At 38.1% G+C, this 26052-nt stretch overlaps 1 protein-coding gene across 1 annotated transcript in view; it reads left to right on the top strand.

The window, feature by feature from the left end:
* Positions 1-26052, top strand: part of MOSPD2 (motile sperm domain containing 2) — a gene marked incomplete at its 5' end in the record, with an annotated part of 341430 nt that overhangs the window by 23489 nt on the left and 291889 nt on the right. Inside the window, 2 exon segments of the mRNA XM_053705212.1 lie at positions 1530-1616; positions 18444-18598. Coding sequence (XP_053561187.1) covers positions 1530-1616; positions 18444-18598 — 242 coding nt within the window.

The following is a 26052-nucleotide window of genomic DNA, read 5'->3' as shown; positions in this document are numbered from 1 at the left end:
TGTCCCTTGTCCAATCCTTGTATATTTCTTATGTTGGCGAGAATACTGCTTGGAATATTTCACCAGCATCACCACCCATGGCGATGTTGCCTTTTAAACAGTAATGTAGGCAATTTAGACTATTTTACCGACTTTCGCAACATTGTGTTGGATCCATTTTGAATATATCGCTGCTTTGCAGCACTTTCAATCATCAGGGCCATAATAAGAGGGAATGTGATTTGTACTTAAAGTGACATTAAAGTGAAGAATGATGTGCTCTAGTTATTAAGAGCATGTCATTTTAAAACTGCAGTTCTCTGTAGCAGCAGAGCAGTACTTCAACTCTGTGTTTAACTCCTTTGCAGTGTTACACACACACAGTCCTAGTTTCCATTGCTGCTATAAACTCAGTATACTGGTGGGAACATAAAACATTTTCTTAGACTTTAATGGTGATACTCGTTACCATTAGTTTACACAGTTTACAACAGCAATGCTAGCTAGGCCATAGACTTGCTTCATCACTAGTGTTAAAATGAAATGCTCTAATGAATTATTGCATGTATTGCTTTTTCACTTCAATGGCCCTTAAAAAATCTGTATATGCGCAAGAACCCTGCTGTAGTTTGTGAGCATATGCTGGTATGTATAAGTACTTTTATATTATGATGTGCACGCCTTCACTTACCAGAGATCTCATTTATTGTTTTTCCACTTACATAAACGTGGTTTTGTGCTATGTACTGTTACACCGATTTAGTGGTAAGTAAAAGTCTTTTTTTTTTCTTCAGCAATTAAAGGGACACTGAACCCAAAATGTTTTCTTTCATGATTCAGATAGAAATTTTAAGCAACTTTCTAATTTACTCCTATTATGAATTTTTCTTCGTTCTCTTGCTATCTTTATTTTAAAAGCAGGAATATAAATCTTAGCAGCCAGCCAAATTTAGGTTCAGCATCATTGATAGCGCTTGCTTATTGGAGGCTTTCATTTACCCACCAATAAGCAAGCATAACCCAGGTTCTCAACCAAAAATGGGTCGGCTCCTATGCATCACATTCCTGCTTTTTAAATAAAGATAGCAAGAGAATGAAGAATAATTGATAATAGGAGTAAATTAGAAAGTTTCTTAAAATTGCATGCTCTATCTGAATCGTAAAAGAAAAACAAATTGGTTTAGTGTCCTTTTAAGTAGAGTTATTAATTAAACCAGATTAAACATAAAAAAAACTATCATGCATAAAGGTTTAGCAATTAAACATATGAAATATTTTAAAGCAGTTTAAATATTGCAACAGGAAAAGTTTGTTTTTGCACAACTGATCAAAAATTGTTCACCGGCTGAAAAAGAATAACTACAGTTTTGGAAGTAGCTAGAGACGTAGCTTAATGATAATAAAAATTAAAAGTAGTTTTACTAATAGCATCTTTTTTTATTTTCTTTTTCATTTAGCTTCCTAAATAGAAAGTGATTGTACATAATAATCTATACACTTGCATCAGGTTAGATACATCATGAAATGTCATCTTTCTAACTTGTTTTCAGATTTGACTGAATCTGCTATTCCCAAATGGTGCTTTGAGATTGGAGCTACTTTTCTGCATGGGTATGACAAAGAAAGCAACAAACTGTGTAAGTTACATATCAATGGGAACGATTTGTCTTATTTGGATTGAACATAAACACTCATATATTGTTGGTTTCCTCTTAATTATTTGGATAAACAAAATATGATCAGAATATTTAATATTGCAAAGGTTATGCACTTATAGTTGTATTTTCTCTATTATATGTGTAGATGTAATTTTGTACAACTTAAAGTGACATTTAACTTCTGGACACTTTTAGAACAGTAACTACTCACCAAGCCAACTTTCCAATTTACTACTTTTATTCAATTTGCTCCATTTTCTTGGTATTCTTTTTTGAAGGATCAGCTTTGCACTACTGGGAGCTGAAGACATCTGGTGGACCAATGAAGAGGCATTTCTGTGCAGCCACCAATCAGCATCTAACTCCCAGTAATGCATTGCTACTCCTGAGCCTACCTAGATATGCTTTTCAAATAAGGATAACCAAAGAGTTAAGCAATTTAGATAATATAAGCAAATTGGAAAGTTGTTTAAAATCACATGTTCTGTCTGAATCAGGAAATAAATATTTCTTCTGTTAAGTGTGATCAGTCCACGGGTCATCATTACTTCTGGGATATTACTCCTCCCCAACAGGAAGTGCAAGAGGATTCACCCAGCAGAGCTGCATATAGCTCCTCCCCTCTACGTCACTCCCAGTCATTCTCTTGCACCCAACGACTAGATAGGATGTGTGAGAGGACTATGGTGATTATACTTAGTTTTATATCTTCAATCAAAAGTTTGTTATTTTAAAATAGCACCGGAGTGTGTTATTATCTCTCTGGCAGAGTTTGAAGAAGAATCTACCAGAGTTTTTGTTATGATTTTAGCCGGAGTAGTTAAGATCATATTGCTGTTTCTCGGCCATCTGAGGAGAGGTAAACTTCAGATCAGGGGACAGCGGGCAGATGAATCTGCATAGAGGTATATAGCAGTTTTTATTTTCTGACAATGGAATTGATGAGAAAATCCTGCCATACCGATATAATGTCATGTATGTATACTTTACACTTCAGTATTCTGGGGAATGGTACTTCACTAGAATTACACTGTAAGAAATACATAAAGCTGTTTAATAACTAGAGATTATGTTTAACGTTTTTGCTGGAATGTAAAATCGTTTTCATTTACTGAGGTACTGAGTGAATAAATGTTTGGGCACTATTTTTCCACTTGGCAGTTGCTTAATCTGTTTTCTGACAGTTTCTGTTCTCCCTCACTGCTGTGTGTGAGGGGGAGGGGACGTTTTTTGGCGCTTTTACTATGCATCAAATATTTCAGTCAGCAACTCATTGTATTCCCTGCATGATCCGGTTCATCTCTACAGAGCTCAGGGGTCTTCAAAACTTATTTTGAGGGAGGTAATTTCTCTCAGCAGAGCTGTGAGAATTATAGTTTGACTGAGATAAAAAACGTTTATTCTGTAATTTGTTTCCTGCTTTCAGAATTTGTTATCTTTGCTAATGGGATTAAACCTTTGCTAAAGTTGTGTTATTTACAAGGATTGAGGCTATAACTGTTTCAATTTATTAATTTTCAACTGTCATAGATCTTCTGTGCTTCTTAAAGGCACAGTACGTTTTAATATTATTCTAATTGAATTGTATTTCCAAGTTACAAGTTTATTTGCTAGTGTGTTAAACATGTCTGATTCAGAGGATGATACCTGTGTCATTTGTTGCAATGCCAAAGTGGAGCCCAATAGAAATTTATGTACTAACTGTATTGATGCTACTTTAAATAAAAGTCAATCTGTACAAATTGAACAAATTTCACCAAACAACGAGGGGAGAGTTATGCCGACTAACTCGCCTCACGTGTCAGTACCTACATCTCCCGCTCAGAGGGAGGTGCGTGATATTGTAGCGCCGAGTACATCTGGGCGGCCATTACAAATCACATTACAGGATATGGCTACTGTTATGACTGAGGTTTTGGCTAAATTACCAGAACTAAGAGGTAAGCGTGATCACTCTGGGGTGAGAACAGAGTGCGCTGATAATATTAGGGCCATGTCAGACACTGCGTCACAGGTGGCAGAACATGAGGACGGAGAACTTCATTCTGTGGGTGACGGTTCTGATCCAAACAGACTGGATTCAGATATTTCAAATTTTAAATTTAAACTGGAAAACCTCCGTGTATTACTAGGGGAGGTGTTAGCGGCTCTGAATGATTGTAACACAGTTGCAATACCAGAGAAAATGTGTAGGTTGGATAAATATTTTGCGGTACCGACGAGTACTGAGGTTTTTCCTATACCTAAGAGACTTACTGAAATTGTTACTAAGGAGTGGGATAGACCCGGTGTGCCGTTCTCACCCCCTCCGATATTTAGAAAAATGTTTCCAATAGACGCCACCACAAGGGACTTATGGCAAACGGTCCCTAAGGTGGAGGGAGCAGTTTCTACCTTAGCTAAGCGTACCACTATCCCGGTGGAGGATAGCTGTGCTTTTTCAGATCCAATGGATAAAAAATTAGAGGGTTACCTTAAGAAAATGTTTGTTCAACAAGGTTTTATATTGCAACCCCTTGCATACATTGCGCCGATCACGGCTGCAGCGGCATTCTGGATTGAGTCTCTGGAAGAGAACATTGGTTCAGCTACTCTGGACGACATTACGGACAGGCTTAGAGTCCTTAAACTAGCTAATTCATTCATTTCGGAGGCCGTAGTACATCTTACTAAACTTACGGCGAAGAATTCAGGATTCGCCATTCAGGCACGCAGGGCGCTGTGGCTAAAATCCTGGTCAGCTGATGTTACTTCTAAGTCTAAATTGCTTAATATACCTTTCAAAGGGCAGACCTTATTCGGGCCCGGGTTGAAAGAGATTATCGCTGACATTACAGGAGGTAAAGGCCATGCCCTGCCTCAGGACAAAGCCAAAGCCAAGACTAGACAGTCTAATTTTCGTTCCTTTCGTAATTTCAAAGCAGGAGCAGCATCAACTTCCTCTGCACCAAAACAGGAAGGAGCTGTTGCTCGCTACAGACAAGGCTGGAAACCTAACCAGTCCTGGAACAAGGGCAAGCAGACTAGGAAACCTGCTGCTGCCCCTAAAACAGCATGAATTGAGGGCCCCCGATCCGGGATCGGATCTAGTGGGGGGCAGACTTTCTCTCTTCGCCCAGGCTTGGGCAAGAGATGTTCAGGATCCCTGGGCGCTAGAGATAATATCTCAGGGATACCTTCTGGACTTCAAATACTCTCCTCCAAGAGAGAGATTTCATCTGTCAAGATTGTCAACAATCCAGACAAAGAAAGAGGCGTTTCTACGCTGCGTACAAGAGCTCTTGTTAATGGGAGTAATCCATCCAGTTCCACGATCGGAACAGGGACAGGGGTTTTACTCAAATCTGTTTGTGGCTCCCAAAAAAGAGGGAACTTTCAGACCAATCCTGGACTTAAAGATCCTAAACAAATTCCTAAGAGTTCCATCGTTCAAGATGGAGACTATTCGGACAATTTTACCTATGATCCAAGAGGGTCAGTACATGACCACTGTAGATTTAAAAGATGCTTACCTTCACATACCGATTCACAAAGATCATTATCGGTACCTAAGGTTTGCCTTCCTAGACAGGCATTACCAGTTTGTGGCTCTTCCATTCGGGTTGGCTACAGCTCCAAGAATCTTCACAAAGGTTCTGGGTGCTCTTCTGGCGGTACTAAGACCGCGGGGAATCTCGGTAGCTCCATACCTAGACGACATTCTGATACAAGCTTCAAGCTTTCAAACTGCCAAGTCTCATACAGAGTTAGTGCTGGCATTTCTAAGGTCACATGGATGGAAGGTGAACGAAAAGAAAAGTTCACTCGTTCCACTCACAAGAGTTCCCTTCCTGGGGACTCTTATAGATTCTGTAGAAATGAAGATTTACCTGACAGAGGACAGGCTAACAAGACTTCAAAGTGCTTGCCGCACCCTTCATTCCATTCAACACCCATCAGTGGCTCAATGCATGGAGGTAATCGGCTTAATGGTAGCGGCAATGGACATAGTACCCTTTGCACGCTTACACCTCAGACCACTGCAACTGTGCATGCTAAGTCAGTGGAATGGGGATTACTCAGACTTATCCCCTTCTCTGAATCTGGATCAAGAGACCAGAAATTCTCTTCTATGGTGGCTTTCTCGGCCACATCTGTCCAGGGGGATGCCATTCAGCAGACCAGACTGGACAATTGTAACAACAGACGCCAGCCTTCTAGGTTGGGGTGCCGTCTGGAATTCTCTGAAGGCTCAGGGACAATGGAGTCAGGAGGAGAGTCTCCTGCCAATAAACATTCTGGAATTGAGAGCAGTTCTCAATGCCCTCCTGGCTTGGCCCCAGTTCACAACTCGGGGGTTCATCAGGTTTCAGTCGGACAACATCAGGGAGGGACAAGAAGCTCCCTAGCTATGATGGAAGTATCAAAGATAATTCGCTGGGCAGAGTCTCACTCTTGCCACCTGTCAGCAATCCACATCCCGGGAGTGGAGAACTGGGAGGCGGATTTCTTAAGTCGTCAGACTTTTCATCCGGGGGAGTGGGAACTTCATCCGGAGGTCTTTGCCCAAATACTTCGACGTTGGGGCAAACCAGAGATAGATCTCATGGCGTCTCGACAGAACGCCAAGCTTCCTCGTTACGGGTCCAGATCCAGGGATCCAGGAGCAGTCCTGATAGATGCTCTGACAGCACCTTGGGACTTCAGGATGGCTTACGTGTTTCCACCCTTCCCGTTGCTTCCTCGATTGATTGCCAGAATCAAACAAGAGAGAGCATCAGTGATTCTAATAGCACCTGCGTGGCCACGCAGGACTTGGTATGCAGACCTGGTGGACATGTCATCCTGTCCACCTTGGTCTCTACCTCTGAAACAGGACCTTCTGATACAGGGTCCCTTCAAACATCAAAATCTAACTTCTCTGAAGCTGACTGCTTGGAAATTGAACGCTTGATTTTATCAAGACGTGGGTTTTCTGAGTCAGTTATTGATACCTTAATACAGGCTAGGAAACCTGTTACCAGAAAGATTTACCATAAGATATGGCGTAAATACCTATATTGGTGTGAATCCAAAGGTTACTCTTGGAGTAAGGTTAGGATTCCTAGGATATTGTCTTTTCTACAAGAAGGTTTAGAAAAGGGTTTATCTGCTAGTTCATTAAAGGGACAGATCTCAGCTCTGTCCATTCTGTTACACAAACGTCTGTCAGAAGTTCCTGACGTCCAGGCTTTTTGTCAGGCTTTGGCCAGGATTAAGCCTGTGTTTAAAACTGTTGCTCCACCATGGAGTTTAAACCTTGTTCTTAATGTTTTACAGGGCGTTCCGTTTGAACCCCTTCATTCCATTGATATAAAGTTGTTATCTTGGAAAGTTCTATTTTTAATGGCTATTTCCTCAGCTCGAAGAGTCTCTGAATTATCAGCCTTACATTGTGATTCTCCTTATTTGATTTTTCATTCGGATAAGGTAGTCCTGCGTACTAAACCTGGGTTCTTACCTAAGGTAGTTACTAACAGGAATATCAATCAAGAGATTGTTGTTCCTTCTTTATGCCCAAATCCTTCTTCCAAGAAAGAACGTCTACTGCACAACCTGGATGTAGTCCGTGCTCTAAAATTTTACTTACAGGCAACTAAGGAATTTCGACAAACGTCTTCTCTGTTTGTCATTTACTCTGGGCAGAGGAGAGGTCAAAAAGCTTCCGCTACCTCTCTTTCTTTTTGGCTTCGTAGCATAATTCGTTTAGCTTATGAGACTGCTGGACAGCAGCCTCCTGAAAGAATTACAGCTCATTCTACTAGAGCTGTGGCTTCCACTTGGGCCTTCAAGAATGAGGCCTCTGTTGAACAGATTTGCAAGGCTGCAACTTGGTCTTCGCTTCATACTTTTTCCAAATTTTACAAATTTGACACTTTTGCTTCATCGGAGGCTATTTTTGGGAGAAAGGTTCTTCAGGCAGTGGTTCCTTCTGTATAAAGAGCCTGCCTATCCCTCCCGTCATCCGTGTACTTTTGCTTTGGTATTGCTATCCCAGAAGTAATGATGACCCGTGGACTGATCACACTTAACAGAAGAAAACATAATTTATGCTTACCTGATAAATTCCTTTCTTCTGTAGTGTGATCAGTCCACGGCCCGCCCTGTTTTTAAGGCAGGTAAATATTTTTTAATTTATACTCCAGTCACCACTTCACCCTTGGCTTTTCCTTTCTCGTTGGTCCTTGGTCGAATGACTGGGAGTGACGTAGAGGGGAGGAGCTATATGCAGCTCTGCTGGGTGAATCCTCTTGCACTTCCTGTTGGGGAGGAGTAATATCCCAGAAGTAATGATGACCCGTGGACTGATCACACTACAGAAGAAAGGAATTTATCAGGTAAGCATAAATTATGTTTTTGGGTTCCATGTCCCTCTAAGAAGTTATCAAGCTTCCCACAGTTTAGAGTCTACACAACAGATTTGTATCGATCCATATTGTAAAGTTGTTTAATGTTAGTTTTTTTATTTATCTGAAGCTTACAGTAAAATTCTTAGGCCTTTCCTTTGTTTCCTAGAAGGTCTTGTTAATAAAGTTGTTTTCAAAAATACCCACTCCATGCACTGTTTCATCAGTGTTCTATTCAATGTTTTAATTTAAAGGGACAGTCTAGTCAAAATTAAACTTTCATAATTCAGATAGGGCATGTATTTTTAAACAACTTTCCAATTTTCTTTTATCATCAGATTTGATTTGTTCTCTTGGCATTCCTAGTTGAAAGCTAAAGCTAGGTAAGCTCATATGCTAATTTTGAAGGCCAGAGGGTGTTAGTTCATGTGTGCCACATCAATAACATTGTGCTCACTTCTGTGGTGTTGCTTATGAGATGGAACTGATTGGCTACAATGCATCTGTCAAAAGATCTGAAATAAGGAGGCAGTCTGCAGAGGCTTAGATACAAAGTAATCACAGTGTAAAAAGTATATTTAAATAACTGTTGGTTATGCAAAACTGGTGAATGGGTAATAAAGGGATTATCTATAATTTTAAACAAAATTCTGGAGTAGACTGTATTATTATACATAGATCATTATTTCCAATGTCACATAGGCCAATTTATTTCCCACTTTACACTTTGGCACTTTACAAAAATTATTGGGCATTAGGGTTGCCAACCAGTGTTTAACAAACACAGTCAGTATTTTTAGGCTTCAAGTCAATCAATAAAATAAACAACGTAGGTCCTATTATGGTGAAATGTATTATAAGCAAATAACCATTTAAAAGCAGTCCTAGCAGCTTTAGTTTAGTTTAGTTTAGCAGCTTTTAGTTCTGATTTATAATTATTTGTGCAAATTTTTGCTTACGAGCATGGCCGGTATTTTTTTTTCAAGAAAGGTGGCATCCCCTTTTGGTTTCAGGAGCCCTGCCCTATGGAGGTGTATCAACCATGAACACCATGCAGAACAGATTTTGTTCACATGAATTGTCTCATATTAATTTTATTAAAAATAAAATATTTCTTTCTATGCTGAATATTTATTTAAACCACACTTTTTTCTTTCATGTAATTAGCAAGAGTCCATGAGCTAGTGACGTATGGGATATACATTCCTACCAGGAGGGGCAAAGTTTCCCAAACCTCAAAATGCCTATAAATACACCCCTCACCACACCCACAAATCAGTTTTACAAACTTTGCCTCCTATGGAGGTGGTGAAGTAAGTTTGTGCTAGATTCTACGTTGATATGCGCTCCGCAGCAGGTTGGAGCCCGGTTTTCCTCTCAGCGTGCAGTGAATGTTAGAGGGATGTGAGGAGAGTATTGCCTATTTGAATCTCTTCATCTCTTACCTCCCTTTTCAGATCGACGATATACTCTTATATATACCATTACCTCTACTGATTCTCGTTTCAGTACTGGTTTGGCTTTCTACTACTTGTAGATGAGTGTCCTGGGGTAAGTAAGTCTTATTTTCTGTGACACTCTAAGCTATGGTTGGGCACTTTTATATAAAGTTCTAAATATATGTATTCAAACATTTATTTGCCTTGACTCAGGATGTTCAAACATTCCTTATTTCAGACAGTCAGTTTCATATTTGGGATAATGCATATGAATTAATCAATTTTTTTCTTACCTTAAAATTTGACTTTTTCTCTGTGGGCTATTAGGCTCGCGGTGGCTGAAAATGCTTCATTTTATTGCGTCATTCTTGGCGCAGACTTTTTTGGCGCAAATTTTTTTTTCTGTTTCCGGCGTCGTACGTGTCGCCGGAAGTTACTTCATTTTTTTGACGTTTTTTTTGCGCCAAAAGTGTCAACGTTCCGGATATGGCGTCATTCTTGGCGCCAAAAGCATTTAGGCGCCAAATAATGTGGGCGTCTTTTTTGGCGCTAAAAAATATGGGCGTCACTATTGTCTCCACATTATTTAAGTCTCATTATTTATTGCTTCTGGTTGCTAGAAGCTTGTTCACTGGCATTTTTTCCCATTCCTGAAACTGTCATTTAAGGAATTTGATCAATTTTGTTTTATATGTTGTTTTTTCTATTACATATTGCAAGATGTCTCCGTTTGTCCCTGAGTCAGAAGCCACTTCTGGAAAAATGCTTAACTGACTTTCAGTTCTACCAGAGCTAAGTTCATTTATTTTAAATGTTATAAATGTTTATTTTTAGCTATGGTTTGTAATAAGTTATTATGATATACTTTTACATGCAGATTCCATTAGTATTTATGCTTTATACATTTCCATTCTTAAGTGCAAGAAATGTTTAGAAGATTTATAAGAAATATTTTTTCTGATTAAGGCTATGTCTTACTTCGTGCCTTCTAATACGATTTTTAGGTCTTTTTCACTTCTTTTTTAATTATTGAAGTTTCAAATGACCAACAACATACTGATTTATCCTTCTCTGATGATGTTTTTTTCTCTTTCAGAAATTCTCTTCATCAGATATTGACACTAACAAATCTACTTTTTTATATAATTTTTTTATTATTAAAGTACATTTGTTCTTTGTTGAAGAGGTGTTGATTATTTTGGATATTAAGGTAACTAGTTCTTTAAGACTAGTTGACACTATTTCTGCCTTTTTTATTTTCTTCTGTGATTTCAGAGGTTTTCTTTCCAATTCCCCATACTAGGGAATGGAATAGGCTGAGAATTTTCTTTTATTTTTAAACTATATTCTTTGTCAGCAGTTAAATTCAATTTGGAGGGTTCTCCAATTTATTGGAGCTATCTCTACTCCTACTAATTATGCTATTGTTTTTATAGCAAAATAGTATTTATTTTCCTTTATATAGTTGTATCTTATTTTTGGAAAATTATTTAGTTTCAGGTACTTTTCTTGGTCCTGTGATATTACAATTGCTTCATTTTTTCTGTTTCCTTTAAGATCAAGTATCAGATCATGATTTATTTTAGCATTGTTAAGGGACAACATTTACTAGACTAGGTGCCGTTGCATTTGTCTTGTTGTTTTGCATTTTGCAAGTCCTCTGTTTTGACTGGTCCTTTAAACTGGACTATCATGCTAATGATTTCATTTGTGTCTTCATTTTATTGAATATATTCGCAAATGAGGGTTAATTATTATTTTAGCTAGAAGAATTCTGTGATTTAAAAAAAAAAAATCCATATTTCTTTTGTTCTAAGATAATCAATTATAATTGGATTCAATTCTTAACTGTTACTATGGGCTTCAAGATTGAGTTCTAAGACTAAAACTTTAAGCTTATACTAGTTTGGTTGTTCTTATTAAGGAAAAAATCCTGAGTTCTTTCCCAAGTAACATGTTTTTAATTGGGGTTCGAAATTAGCTCCCTAATGTTGCGATGCATGTGCCGTATTCCAGCTTGGCTGGTAAGGGGCAGGTTAAGACTTCTTTTAAATTTATTTGGTTCTATTTTGTCCAAATTTCTTTGATTTTATTCCAGTAAGGCTAACACTTTCTTTCAGTGTGTTTCTGTCCTATATATTTTGGATACTGTTGAGGCATGGCTGGGTACCCATGGGGTTCAAGCGCTGCTCAGACCTGGAATCTTCTGGGGTTTTTATTCCATTTCCTTTTCTAGGAACTGGGTTTTGGAGTTTTATTCAAACTATTCTGCCTTTTTGTGGTCATTGATTGCATTATTTGTTTTCTTTAGATACAATAAATGCGTATTCTTCATTTTTCTGTTTTCATTCAGATTATTTCCTGAGGATGCGGATTCTCATGTTTCACTTGCTCTTCAGGACATAGTTAGAGGATCTTTTTTCAAAAGCTCTTGATTCCTCACGCAAGGGTCACCTTTTTTTTAGGTTTCCAGATGGTTTATGTCACTATCTTTGTCTCTATCAGACAAGGGACATTTTGTATTGGGTTCCGTCTGTCGGTACCTTTAGTCTCTATTATTTCCTTCAGTTGCTATATATGCATAGAAGTTTTAACAGCATTGGATTCAATTCCCTTTGCTCATTTTCAATGGAAAGATCCTTTCCAGCTTTTTATGAGTGTTGTTTTCTTCAAGAACATGGTTGGAGGATCAATTAACCAAAAAGTTTGTTGATTCCTCAGACAAGAGTAACCTTTTTTAGATTTCCGGATAGATTAAGTGTCCATGACTCTGTCTCTGTTGGACCGGAGACGTCTGAAATTGGTTTCAGCTTATCGAAACCTTCAGTCTCAATCATTCCCTTCGGTAGCCTTATGCATGGAAATTCTAGGTTCTTATGACTGCTGCATTGGACGTGTTCCCCTTTTTTCATTTTCACATGCAAGTTCTTCAGCTCTGTATGCTGAACCAGTGGTGCCGGGATTATACAAAGATATCTCATTTAATATCTTTAAAACTGATTATTCGACACCCTCTGACGTGGTACAGACCACCATCGTTTAGTTCAGGGTGCTTCTTTTTTTCTTCCAACCTGGACTGTGATCTCAACAGATGCAAGTCTGACAGGTTTGTGGAGCTGTATGGGGGTTTCTGACAGCACAAGGGGTTTGGGAAATCTCAGGAGGTGAGATTACCAATCAGTATTTTGGAACTCCGTGCAATTTTCAGAAGCTCTTCAGTCATGGCCTCTTCTAAAGAGAGAAACGTTCATTTGTTTTCAGACAGACAATGTCACAACTGTGGCATATATCAATCATCAAGGAGAGACTCACAGTCCTCTGGCTATGAAATAAGTATCTCGAATACTGGTATGGGCGGAATCCAGCTCATGTCTAATCTCTGCGGTTCATATCCCAGGTATTGACAATTGGAAAGCGGATTATCTCAGTCGCCAAACGTTACATCCGGGTGAGTGGTCTCTTCACCCAGAGGTGTTTCTTCAGATTGTTCAAATGTGGGGACTTCCAGAAATAGATCTGATGGCTTCTCATCTAAACAAGAAACTTCCCAGGTATCTGTCCAGATCCAGGGATCCTCAGGCGGAAGCAGTGGATGCATTGTCACTTCCTTGGAAGTATCATCCTGCCTATATCTTTCCGCCTCTAGTTCTTCTTCCAAGAGTAATCTCCAAGATTCTGAAGGAATGCTCGTTTTTTCTGCTGGTGGCTCCAGCATGGTCTCACAGGTTTTGGTATACGGATCTTGTCCGCATGGCTTCTTGCCAACCGTGGACTCTTCCGTTAAGACCAGACCTTCTGTCACAAGGTCCTTTTTTACCATCAGGATCTCAAATCCTTAAATTTAAAGGTATGGAGATTGAACGCTTGATTCTTAGTCAAAGAGGTTTCTCTGACTCTGTGATTAATACTATGTTACAGGCTCGTAGATCTGTATCTAGGAAGATATATTATCGAGTCTGGAAGACTTACATTTCTTGGTGTCTTTCTCATCATTTTTCCTGGCATTCTTTTAGAATTCCGAGAATTTTTCAGTTTCTTCAGGATGGTTTGGATAAAGGTTTGTCTGCAAGTTCCTTGAAAGGACAAATTTCTGCTCTTTCTGTTCTTTTTCACAGAAGGATTGCTATTCTTCCTGATATTCATTGTTTTGTACAAGCTTTGGTTCGTATAAAACCTGTTCTTAAGTCAATTTCTCCTCCTTGGAGTTTGAATTTGGTTCTGGGGGCTCTTCAAGCTCTTCCGTTTGAACCTATGCATTCACTGTACATTAAATTACTTTCTTGGAAAGTTTTGTTTTCTTTTGGCCATCTCTTCTGCTAGAAGAGTTTCTGAATTATCTGCTCTTTCTTGTGAATCTCCTTTTCTGATTTTCCATCAGGATAAGGCGGTGTTGCGAACTTCTTTTAAATTTTTACCTAAGGTTGTGAATTCTAACAACATTAGTAGAGAAATTGTGGTTCCTTCATTGTGTCCTAATCCTAAGAATTCTAAGGAGAGATCATTGCATTCTTTGGATGTAGTTAGAGCTTTGAAATATTATGTTGAAGCTGCTAAGAATTTCCGAAAGACTTCTAGTCTATTTGTTATCTTTTCCGGTTCTAGGAAAGGTCAGAAGGCCTCTGCCATTTCTTTGGCATCTTGGTTGAAATCTTTAATTCATCATGCTTATGTCGAGTCGGGTAAATCTCCGCCTCAAAGGATTACAGCTCATTCTACTAGGTCAGTTTCTACTTCCTGGGCGTTTAGGAATGAAGCCTCGATTGATCAGATTTGCAAAGCAGCAACTTGGTCTTCTTTGCATACTTTTACTAAATTCTACCATTTTGATGTATATTCTGTTTCTGAAGCAGTTTTTGGTAGAAAAATACTTCAGGCAGCTGTTTCAGTTTGATTCTTCTGCTTATAATTTCAGTTTTCTTCATTATAAGATTTAAACTTTATTTTGGGTGTGGATTATTTTTCAGCGGAATTGGCTGTCTTTATTTTATCCCTCCCTCTCTAGTGACTCTTGCGTGGAAGATCCACATCTTGGGTAGTCATTATCCCATACGTCACTAGCTCATGGACTCTTGCTAATTACATGAAAGAAAACATAATTTATGTAAGAACTTACCTGATAAATTCATTTCTTTCATATTAGCAAGAGTCCATGAGGCCCACCCTTTTTTGTGGTGGTTATGTTTTTTTTGTATAAAGCACAATTATTCCAATTCCTTGTTTTTTATGCTTTCGCACTTTTTTCTTATCACCCCACTTCTTGGCTATTCGTTAAACTGATTTGTGGGTGTGGTGAGGGGTGTATTTATAGGCATTTTGAGGTTTGGGAAACTTTGCCCCTCCTGGTAGGAATGTATATCCCATACGTCACTAGCTCATAGACTCTTGCTAATATGAAAGAAATGAATTTATCAGGTAAGTTCTTACATAAATTATGTTTTTTTTTATTTATTTCACTCAGACATTCCACACTTTTCCTTTTTATTACACATCCTGCTTTATAAGTAGGGACAGCAGTTACTGTGAGTACATGATAAGATGACCATCTCTGCTTTTGAAAAGCTTTTTATTTTTAGAAATTAAAGAGAACTAACACCATATTTATTCATTCATTTTGAAATGGTTTTATCTGCTAGTTTTCTTCTAAATACATAACACACGCTTGTGACTAGAGTTAGAGCATGCTCTAAAACATTACTCAATGGGACCATTGTATTGCAACATTCAGAATCTTGTGAAACTATTTACAACAAAACAAAACCGTTTTAATTTCAATTTGTGATACACAGACAATTAATTGGCCGTTTAAGCAAAACATAAAAAAAAGTTTTAAGTTTAAAGTGATGGTAAATTCAGCCCAACTGCTCCACATATTTTGAAAGCTCTTATCCTAACTAGCATATCGATATGATTTTTTATTAATAAAAACATCAGTACACTGAATAACTTCAATTTTAGTCCTGCTACGTTACCCTTTTCAATTCAGCCTCTCTCTAACATTTTCAAAGCTCCTGCTATGAGTGGCATCTGTTCTAGCCAATCATAGCCTCACCATGCGCCCCATGTAAAATGAACTGCACGCTCCTGTGCTCGGAACTCAGTAATCTTAATGCAATGCGCATGCACGACTACGCTACTTGCGTAACTGAAAAAGAGAAATTGTCAATTTTACTTTTTCCTACAAACAGATGCACTGTTTACTGATCGGCAACATGATCACATGACTTAAACACTGAGATCGGATCCTGGGAGACTGCCTACTTTGCTAGGCACTTCCTCAATTTGATTATGCTTTTTGTTTAAGTAGGAGGCTGCAGGACACTAAATAATATAGGATGTTCCAAGCCATCCTAACAGGGTAAAAGCCCAGGACTATTAGGATGGCATGGAACGTCCTACCTGTGTTAAAGGGACACTGTACCCAAAATTTTTCTTTAGTGATTCAGATTGAGCATGAAATTTTAAGCAACTTTCTAATTTACTTCTTTTATCACATTTTCTTCATTCTCTTGGTATCTTTATTTGAAATGCAAGAATGTAAGTTTAGATGCCGGTCCATTTTTGGTGAACAACCTGGGTTGTCCTTGCTGATTGGTGGATAAATTCATCCACCAATAAAAAAGTGCTGTCCAGAGTACGGAAACCCAAAAAAAGCTTAGATGCCTTCTTTTTCAAATAATGATAGCAAGAGAATGAAGAAAAATTGATAATAAGAGTAAATTAAAAAGTTGCTTAAAATTGCATGCTCTTTCTGAATTACAAAAGAAAAAATTTGGGTTCAGTGTCCCTTTAAGCAGTTAAACAGCTTTCCCATGTGTTTCTATTATCTAATTTGCTTTGTTCTCTTGGTATCCTCGATTTCTCAACTATGTATGTTTATTTTATAATATTTTGCTGTGAAGAAGGGGCATGTTATTTGAGAGCTAAAAAAAAACAATAATATGTGTTAATATCTTCTAGATAAACATTTTTTTTTTTTCTTCAAAATAATCTTACAGAAACCTTTGGGAGAGGATGACATTGTGAATAGATTAATGGAATAAATTTACCAAAATGATTAAACTTTACAGCCATGAAAATACAGACTCGTGCTACACGATTAAAAACTACTCCTTATTTCATGATGAATAACCTTAGGATTATAATGTGTATTACATAGAAAACTATATTTAGATAGAGTATGCCTCAAAAAGCATTTTATTAAAAACAATCCTGTTTAATATGGAAGAAAAAAAAAACCAGATTTAAATTAAAAAAAAACGGACCCCCCCCCCCCCCCCCCGAAATGGAATGTAGCAAGTTGTTCCATCATAATGACCCATTTTTTGTGAGGTACTAGCTCTTGCTGCCACAGAAGGGCAAAAACAATCATCACAATGTTTATTTCTGTCAACCTTCTTAAAGCCCTTTGACACTTATGCAAAAATGTAGTGATGGGGACAAATTCATCGGGACAAACTAGCATTGGGAATATTTTTCAGAAGGACATATTTTGTGTCAGCAAGCACATCATCATTGGTTTCTAATGTAGTAGCCATAGAATGTTCAGTGGAAATCTTAACAGGTGGTATTATGATGTTTGAGACGCAATATACTATAATCCCATCTGCAGAGGAGTTTGTATTTAGTTAATAGTCTTGTCCCAAGTCAGAAATTGCCAGTCTATTTTTGTTTTATTTTTTTTTTAACTTCAGGACTGTACATTTTTATATACTAGTTTAATACTGGGATGTATGGTCTGTTCTTTATATAGAGAACCCTGTAAATCTGCAAGGAATTTCCAATAAAAGGACATGGAACCCAAACTCTTTCTTTCATGATTCAGATAGAGCATAAAATTTCCAATTTAATTCTGTTATCAAATTTGATTCATTCTCTTAGTATCCGTTGTTTAAGAAGCAGCAGTACAATACTACTTGCAGGCTTAGCACATCGGGTAAGCCAGTGACGGATCATATGAATATTAAACTAGATATACAATCTATAAAGTATTTATTATATTGTTTTTAATATATATGCCCCATATATAGGACAGCTATGTTTTCTTATATGTATATCTTCATATATGTTTATTTTGACCAATTATAAAACAGTAGTGAGATCTGGAATATTTTACCCACAAGATACCATCCAGCCTCAGTTATTCTCCTCGCAATAGAAGAAGCTTTTTAATTAAGGGACAAGGTAGTAAAAACTTGAAATGCTTCTAGTAAAAGCTGTTACTGTTTCAGCACTAGTTTTAATTGGCACAGGTACGGAACCTATGTACATATGTGCTGTGCACCCATATTGAAAGTCTGCACCTGCTCACAGATCCCGAGTTGGATTGTAGCACATATCTTATTGAGTTATAACTCATGCACAAAAGCAGGAATGCAGGATCTTAAGCAAAATGTAAATACAAAGTTCCTTTAGTCTTTCACTCTACAAAGTATATCCGTTAATAAATATATTTCAAGCTAAAGTAAGCTTTAATTCATTAGAATATTTGCATACTAGTGATCATGTCAAATAATCTATTTGAAAGGGCCATCAAATGAATTAAAATTGCCTAATTGAGAAATTAATAATAAAAAGACAATGTAATAACACTTACTCTGATTTCCAAACGATGAGTAGGTTTTTTTCTGAAACATTTTAAAATTTCCTTCCTGTCCCCTGCTTCCATTGTCATGTGACGGCCATAAGGAAATTACAGACTCTTTTTTTATACACTGTGATCTCTTGCATATGCACAGTAGGGGCTGGTGTCTCAGAAAGTGTGCATAAATAAAAAGACTGCACAATTTGATAATGGAAGTAAATTGGAAAGTGTTTTTAAAATTGCATGTTCTATTTTGAATCATAAAAGTTTTTAATTTTGACTTTAGTGTCTCTTTTTAATATACATATTGCATTTGATGTGTTCTTTGTTGAAGTCTGTAATTTGTTATTGTGTTTTCTTTTACAAACTGTACAAAAAAGTATTTCAGGTTAATATTTCTAATAACTTTTTTTTTTAATAGTTTGGTTCAAAGTAAAGCTCCATATAAGAGATGCCAAAACATATGCAGATAAGAAACGGTGTGTGGCCTTCTGGCTGGAGCGGTATAACAAGAGAGAACCTGGGAAACTGTTAACTGTTGTGTTTGACATGTCTGAATCTGGACTTAGCAACATAGTAAGATATTATTTTATTATTTTTTATATGTGCACATAACAACAACTAGTATTTGTGTTAAGTTAATCAACATAATCATGATATTTCAGCCATTATATTAAATATATAATAAACTCAATTTGGTTATTGACCAATAAATGGCTAAACAAAGTTGAAGAAATTCTAAGCATTTTTTTCTACGTTAATACATCAATCTTCTTTTTTATAAATTTCGTAGGATTGAAAGTAAATGGAGGGTTTAAGTATTTTTTTTTATTATTTTTTTTTTTGAAGAATGTAGTTTCAAATAACTTTCCAGCTTGCTTCCATTATATAATTTGTTTTGTTCCCTTGGCATTATTTGTTGAAGAGTAGCCTCAGGAGCAGTAATGCACTACTGGGAGTTATGTGAACACATTTGGTGAGCCAATGCTAAGAGGTATATATGTGCAACCACCAATCAGCAGCTAGCTCCCAGTAGTGCATTGCTGCTCCTGAGCCTATTCTTTAACAAAGTATACCAAGAGTAAATGAAAGTTTGATAAAATAAGTAAATTGGAAAGCTGTTGAAAATTACATGCTCTATCTGAATGATGAAAGCTTAATTTCTTTCATACAGGTGGGGAGAGTCCACGATCCTTTACTCTTGGGAATTACTCTTCTCTACCATTAGGAAGAGGCAAAGATTCTTAAACCCCAAGAGCTCTATAAAACCCCTCCTACCTCACACATAGCTAATTCTTTACTTTGCCTCTGCTGGAGGTGGTTGAAGAATGTATTGAGGCTCGGTTTGCCCTCAGAGTACAGTGCTTGTCAAAGGGATGTATATGGGGTATGGTTTGTGATACTTTTTTCACCTCATGGGACATTTTTCATAAATACTTTATAATTAGTCCCTGGGACTTGTTTTTAGCCTCCTTTTATGGATCTACAATATACTCCTATTCCATAACCTCTACTAATATGTTTCAGTACTGGTTTAGCTGTCTGCTGCTTGATTGCTAGTGGACAAGAGTCTATTGCTAAGTATCTTTTTATTAACATTTAGACTCATTTAACTATGTTTTTGGCCCTTTTTATAGTTATTTTTGCTAATATATGGGGCTCTGGGACTGTTCCTTTTCTCTATTCCCTTGCTGTTTTGGCGTGCTTAGTTTTTTACGCGTCGGGGTTATGCACGTCGGGTTACGCTTGTAGGGTTGGGGGTAATTGGTTTACATTCTTCAAGATCTTTTTAAGGGGTTTTATCACATTGCTTTGCCATATTCTGTAATGGAGCAGCAGGATTCTGTCCCTAAATCCACACAAGAAACCGTCTCCTTTCTACCATTATTAAGAGTGCTTATTGTAAGAGAGCTGAAGTGCCTTCTCCAGCTCATTTATGTAGCTCATGTTCCGATTTCGTAATGCAATCAGACCAATCTAATGCTGTTTCTCTGGGTACTAATCCCCCTTCTGTTTGTTCATTACAGGATAATGCTGTTGTAGTGCTTCCTGCCCTGAAAAATGTTATCAAGGCTGCAGTTTCTAAAGCGTTGGCGGCTCTCCTGCCTTCAAGCAAGCCAAGCATACAATTTCAGTTCAGTTTTTTCCCAATGTCATGGAGAGTCCACAAATCCATTCTAATTACTAGTGGGAATTCAACTCTTGTCAGCAGGAGGAGGCAAAGAACACCCCAGCAGAGCTTTTAAGTGTCACTCCTTTTACCCATAATTCCCAGTCATTCTTTGCCTTGTACATTGGGAGGATGTGCAAAGATGATGTCTGAAGATATTTAATCCTTTAATGGGTACTTTTCCCTGCAAGCAAGGATTGGGGCAATGCTGTGTCCATGTAATCCTCTTTAGTAAAAGTAATGATGTCTTTTAGCTGTTGGAGGTCGATGAGGTAGTCCTTACTTAAACTCCAACAATGTATGCTAACCCCTATTAGGAAAATCAGGGTTGGCTACTCTGCTTTCCCTCTTCTCTAGTTCCCTGTCAGAAGTTGTTTGAATCTGTCAAACCTAGGACTAAGTGCCTGCAGACATTGAGGTTCAAGGTCCCTGTCAGAAGCTGGTGAAACTGACAGACCGGAAGCCGGTGTAGAAGAAAGAAGACTTCTAACAGTGAGTCCTGTATCCCTGCCCTCATGGCTTGTTGTCTATTAGGGCTGATGAGGGTAAGGGACTTTTCATGTTTATTTTAATCCTCCTGTGCGGGTGGGCATTGAGAGGCCATAATCTATTTACTAATATGTGCTTAAAATTCCCTCCACGGCAGTGTCTGTCTCTTTAACTAATCAGAGACCACTGCATGCCAGTATTTAAGTGTATATCGTGATGGATATTATTGCACTTTAAGAAATATTTCTCATAACAGTCAGCAGTAAGGGTTTCCTGAGTAGTCAGGGACCTTTTTTTACTCCGTTTATCCCTTGTCATGGCTTTATTTAAAATCACTGTATGGGACAAGAGACCGTTTGGTGTTGTAGTATACCTGATTTCCATAAAACTTAACATATGGCGGTGGCGATTTATGAGATTTCAGTCGGACTATATCACTTTGGTGGCATATATCAACCACCAGGGAGGAACTCAGAGTTCCTTAGCCATGAAGGAGGTGACTCGCATTCTTCAGTGGGCGGAGTCTCACAATTGCTCCTTTCTTTCATGTAATTAGCAAGAGTCCATGAGCTAGTGACGTATGGGATATACATTCCTACCAGGAGGAGCAAAGTTTCCCAAACCTCAAAATGCCTATAAATACACCCCTCACCACACCCACAAATCAGTTTTACAAACTTTGCCTCCTATGGAGGTGGTGAAGTAAGTTTGTGCTAGATTCTACGTTGATATGCGCTCCGCAGCAGGTTGGAGCCCGGTTTTCCTCTCAGCGTGCAGTGAATGTCAGAGGGATGTGAGGAGAGTATTGCCTATTTGAATTCAATGATCTCCTTCTACGGGGTCTATTTCATAGGTTCTCTGTTATCGGTCGTAGAGATTCATCTCTTACCTCCCTTTTCAGATCGACGATATACTCTTATATATACCATTACCTCTACTGATTCTCGTTTCAGTACTGGTTTGGCTTTCTACTACATGTAGATGAGTGTCCTGGGGTAAGTAAGTCTTATTTTCTGTGACACTCTAAGCTATGGTTGGGCACTTTTATATAAAGTTCTAAATATATGTATTCAAACATTTATTTGCCTTGACTCAGGATGTTCAACGTTCCTTATTTCAGACAGTCAGTTTCATATTTGGGATAATGCATATGAATAAATCAGTCATTTTTTTCTTACCTTAAAATTTGACTTTTTTTTTCCCTGTGGGCTGTTAGGCTCGCGGGGGCTGAAAATGCTTCATTTTATTGCGTCATTTTTGGCGCGGACTTTTTTGGCGCAAATTTTTTTTTTCTGTTTCCGGCGTCATACGTGTCGCCGGAAGTTGCGTCATTTTTTGACGTTTTTGCACCAAAAGTGTCGGCGTTCCGGATACGGTGTAATTTTTGGCGCCAAAAGCATTTTGGCGCCAAATAATGTGGGCGTCACTATTGTCTCCACATTATTTAAGTCCCATTATTTATTGCTTCTGGTTGCTAGAAGCTTGTTCACTGGCATTTTTTCCCATTCCTGAAACTGTCATTTAAGGAATTTGATCAATTTTGCTTTATATGTTGTTTTTTCTATTACATATTGCAAGATGTCCCAGATTGACACTGAGTCAGAAGATACTTCTGGAAAAACCCTGCCTGGTGCTGGATCTACCAAAGTTACGTGTATCTGCTGTAAACTTGTGGTATCTATTCCTCCAGCTGTTGTTTGTAATGAATGTCATGACAAACTTGTTAATGCAGATAATATTTCTTTCATGTAATTAACAAGAGTCCATGAGCTAGTGACGTATGGGATATACATTCCTACCAGGAGGGGCAAAGTTTCCCAAACCTTAAAATGCCTATAAATACACCCCTCACCACACCCACAAATCAGTTTTACAAACTTTGCCTCCAAGGGAGGTGGTGAAGTAAGTTTGTGCTAGATTCTACGTTGATATGCGCTCCGCAGCAAGTTGGAGCCCGGTTTTCCTCTCAGCGTGCAGTGAATGTCAGAGGGATGTGAGGAGAGTATTGCCTATTGAATGCAGTGATCTCCTTCTACGGGGTCTATTTCATAAGGTTCTCTGTTATCGGTCGTAGAGATTCATCTCTTACCTCCCTTTTCAGATCGACGATATACTCTTATATTTACCATTTCCTCTACTGATTCTCGTTTCAGTACTGGTTTGGCTTTCTACAAACATGTAGATGAGTGTCCTGGGGTAAGTAAGTCTTATTTTCTGTGACACTCTAAGCTATGGTTGGGCACTTTATTTATAAAGTTCTAAATATATGTATTCAAACATTTATTTGCCTTGACTCAGAATGTTCAACTTTCCTTATTTCCAGACAGTCAGTTTCATATTTGGGATTATGCTTTAAATTATCATATTTTTTCTTACCTCAAAAATGTGACTTTTTTCCTTGTGGGCTGTTAGGCTCGCGGGGGCTGAAAATGCTTCATTTTATTGCGTCATTCTTGGCGCGGACTTTTTTGGCGCAAAAATTCTTTTCCGTTTCCGGCGTCATACGTGTCGCCGGAAGTTGCGTCATTTTTGCCGTTATTTTGCGCCAAAAATGTCGGCGTTCCGGATGTGGCGTCATTTTTGGCGCCAAAAGCATTTAGGCGCCAAATAATGTGGGCGTCTTATTTGGCGCCAAAAAATATGGGCGTCGCTTTTGTCTCCACATTATTTCAGTCTCATTTTTCATTTGCTTCTGGTTGCTAGAAGCTTGATGTTTGGCATTTTTTTCCCATTCCTGAAACTGTCTTATAAGGAATTTGATCTATTTTGCTTTATATGTTGTTTTTTCTCTTACATATTGCAAGATGTCTCACGTTGCATCTGAGCCAGAAGATACTACAGGAAAACCACTGCCTGCTGGATCTATCAAAGCTAAGTGTATCTGCTGTAAACTTTTGGTAGCTATTCCTCCAGCTGTTGTTTGTAATAATTGTCATGACAAACTTGTTAAAGCAGATAATATTTCCTTTAGTGATGTACCATTGCCTGTTGCAGTTCCCTCAACATCTAAGGTGCAGAATGTTCCTGATAACATAAGAGATTTTGTTTCTGAATCCATAAAGAAGGCTTTGTCTGTTATTTCTCCTTCTAGTAAACGTAAAAAGTCTTTTAAATCTTCTCTCTCTACAGATGAATTTTTAAATGAACACCATCATTCTGATTCTTTGGACTCTTCTGGTTCAGAGGATTCTGTCTCAGAGATTGATGCTGATAAATCTTCATATTTATTTAAGATGGAATTTATTCGCTCCTTACTTAAAGAAGTACTAATTGCTTTAGAAATAGAGGATTCTAGTCCTCTTGATACTAATTCTATACGTTTGGATAAGGTTTTTAAAGCTCCTGCGGTTATTCCAGAAGTCTTTCCTGTTCCTAATGCTATTTCTGCAGTAATTGCTAAGGAATGGGATAAATTGGGTAATTCATTTACTCCTTCTAAACGTTTTAAGCAATTATATCCTGTTCCGCCTGACAGGTTAGAATTTTGGGACAAAATCCCTAAAGTTGATGGGGCTATTTCTACCCTTGCTAAACGTACTACCATTCCTACGTCAGATGGTACCTCGTTTAAGGATCCTTTAGATAGAAAAATTGAATCTTTTCTAAGAAAAGCTTATCTATGTTCAGGTAATCTTCTTAGACCTGCTATATCATTGGCTGATGTTGCTGCAGCTTCAACTTTTTGGTTGGAAACTCTAGCGCAACAAGTAACAAATCGTGATTCTCATGATATTATTATTCTTCTCCAGCATGCTAATAATTTCATCTGTGATGCCATTTTTGATATTATTAGAGTTGATGTTAGATTTATGTCTCTGGCTATCTTAGCCAGAAGAGCTTTATGGCTTAAGACTTGGAATGCTGATATGGCTTCTAAATCAACTCTACTTTCCATTTCTTTCCAGGGAAACAAATTATTTGGTTTTCAGTTGGATTCTATTATTTCAACTGTTACTGGTGGGAAAGGAACTTTTTTACCACAGGATAAAAAGTCTAAAGGTAAAAACAGGGCTAACAATCGTTTTCGTTCCTTTCGTTTCAACAAAGAACAAAAGCCTGATCCTTCGTCCTCAGGAGCAGTTTCAGTTTGGAAACCATCTCCAGTCTGGAATAAATCCAAGCCTGCTAGAAAGGCAAAGCCTGCTTCTAAGTTCACATGAAGGTACGGCCCTCATTCCAGTTCAGCTGGTAGGGGGCAGGTTACGTTTTTTCAAAGAAATTTGGATCAATTCTGTTCACAATCTTTGGATTCAGAACATTGTTTCAGAAGGGTACAGAATTGGTTTCAAGATGAGACCTCCTGCAAAGAGATTTTTTCTTTCCCATGTCCCAGTAAATCCAGTGAAAGCTCAAGCATTTCTGAATTGTGTTTCAGATCTAGAGTTGGCTGGAGTAATTATGCCAGTTCCAGTTCCGGAACAGGGGATGGGGTTTTATTCAAATCTCTTCATTGTACCAAAGAAGGAGAATTCCTTCAGACCAGTTCTGGATCTAAAATTATTGAATCGTTATGTAAGGATACCAACGTTCAAGATGGTAACTGTAAGGACTATATTGCCTTTTGTTCAGCAAGGGAATTATATGTCCACAATAGATTTACAGGATGCATATCTGCATATTCCAATTCATCCAGATCATTATCAGTTCCTGAGATTCTCTTTTCTAGACAAGCATTACCAATTTGTGGCTCTACCGTTTGGCCTTGCTACAGCTCCAAGAATTTTCACAAAGATTCTCGGTGCCCTTCTGTCTGTAATCAGAGAACAGGGTATTGTGGTATTTCCTTATTTGGACGATATCTTGGTACTTGCTCCGTCTTTACATTTAGCAGAGTCTCATACGAATCGATTTGTGTTGTTTCTTCAAGATCATGGTTGGAGGATCAATTTACCAAAAAGTTCTTTGATTCCTCAAACAAGGGTAACCTTTCTGGGTTTCCAGATAGATTCAGTGTCCATGACTTTGTCTTTAACAGACAAGAGACGTCTAAAATTGATTACAGCCTGTCGAAACCTTCAGTCTCAATCATTCCCTTCGGTAGCCTTATGCATGGAAATTCTAGGTCTTATGACTGCTGCATCGGACGCGATCCCCTTTGCTCGTTTTCACATGCGACCTCTTCAGCTCTGTATGCTGAACCAATGGTGCAGGGATTACACGAAGATATATCAATTAATATCTTTAAAACCGATTGTTCGGCACTCTCTAACGTGGTGGACAGATCACCATCGTTTAATTCAGGGGGCTTCTTTTGTTCTTCCGACCTGGACTGTAATTTCAACAGATGCAAGTCTCACAGGTTGGGGAGCTGTGTGGGGATCTCTGACGGCACAAGGAGTTTGGGAATCTCAGGAGGTGAGATTACCGATCA

This window comes from Bombina bombina, chromosome 3 (assembly GCF_027579735.1).
Source record: "Bombina bombina isolate aBomBom1 chromosome 3, aBomBom1.pri, whole genome shotgun sequence".
NCBI lineage: Eukaryota > Metazoa > Chordata > Amphibia > Anura > Bombinatoridae > Bombina > Bombina bombina.
Note: the sequence above shows the minus strand (reverse complement) of the source record. Positions and strands in the feature narration are given on the sequence as shown.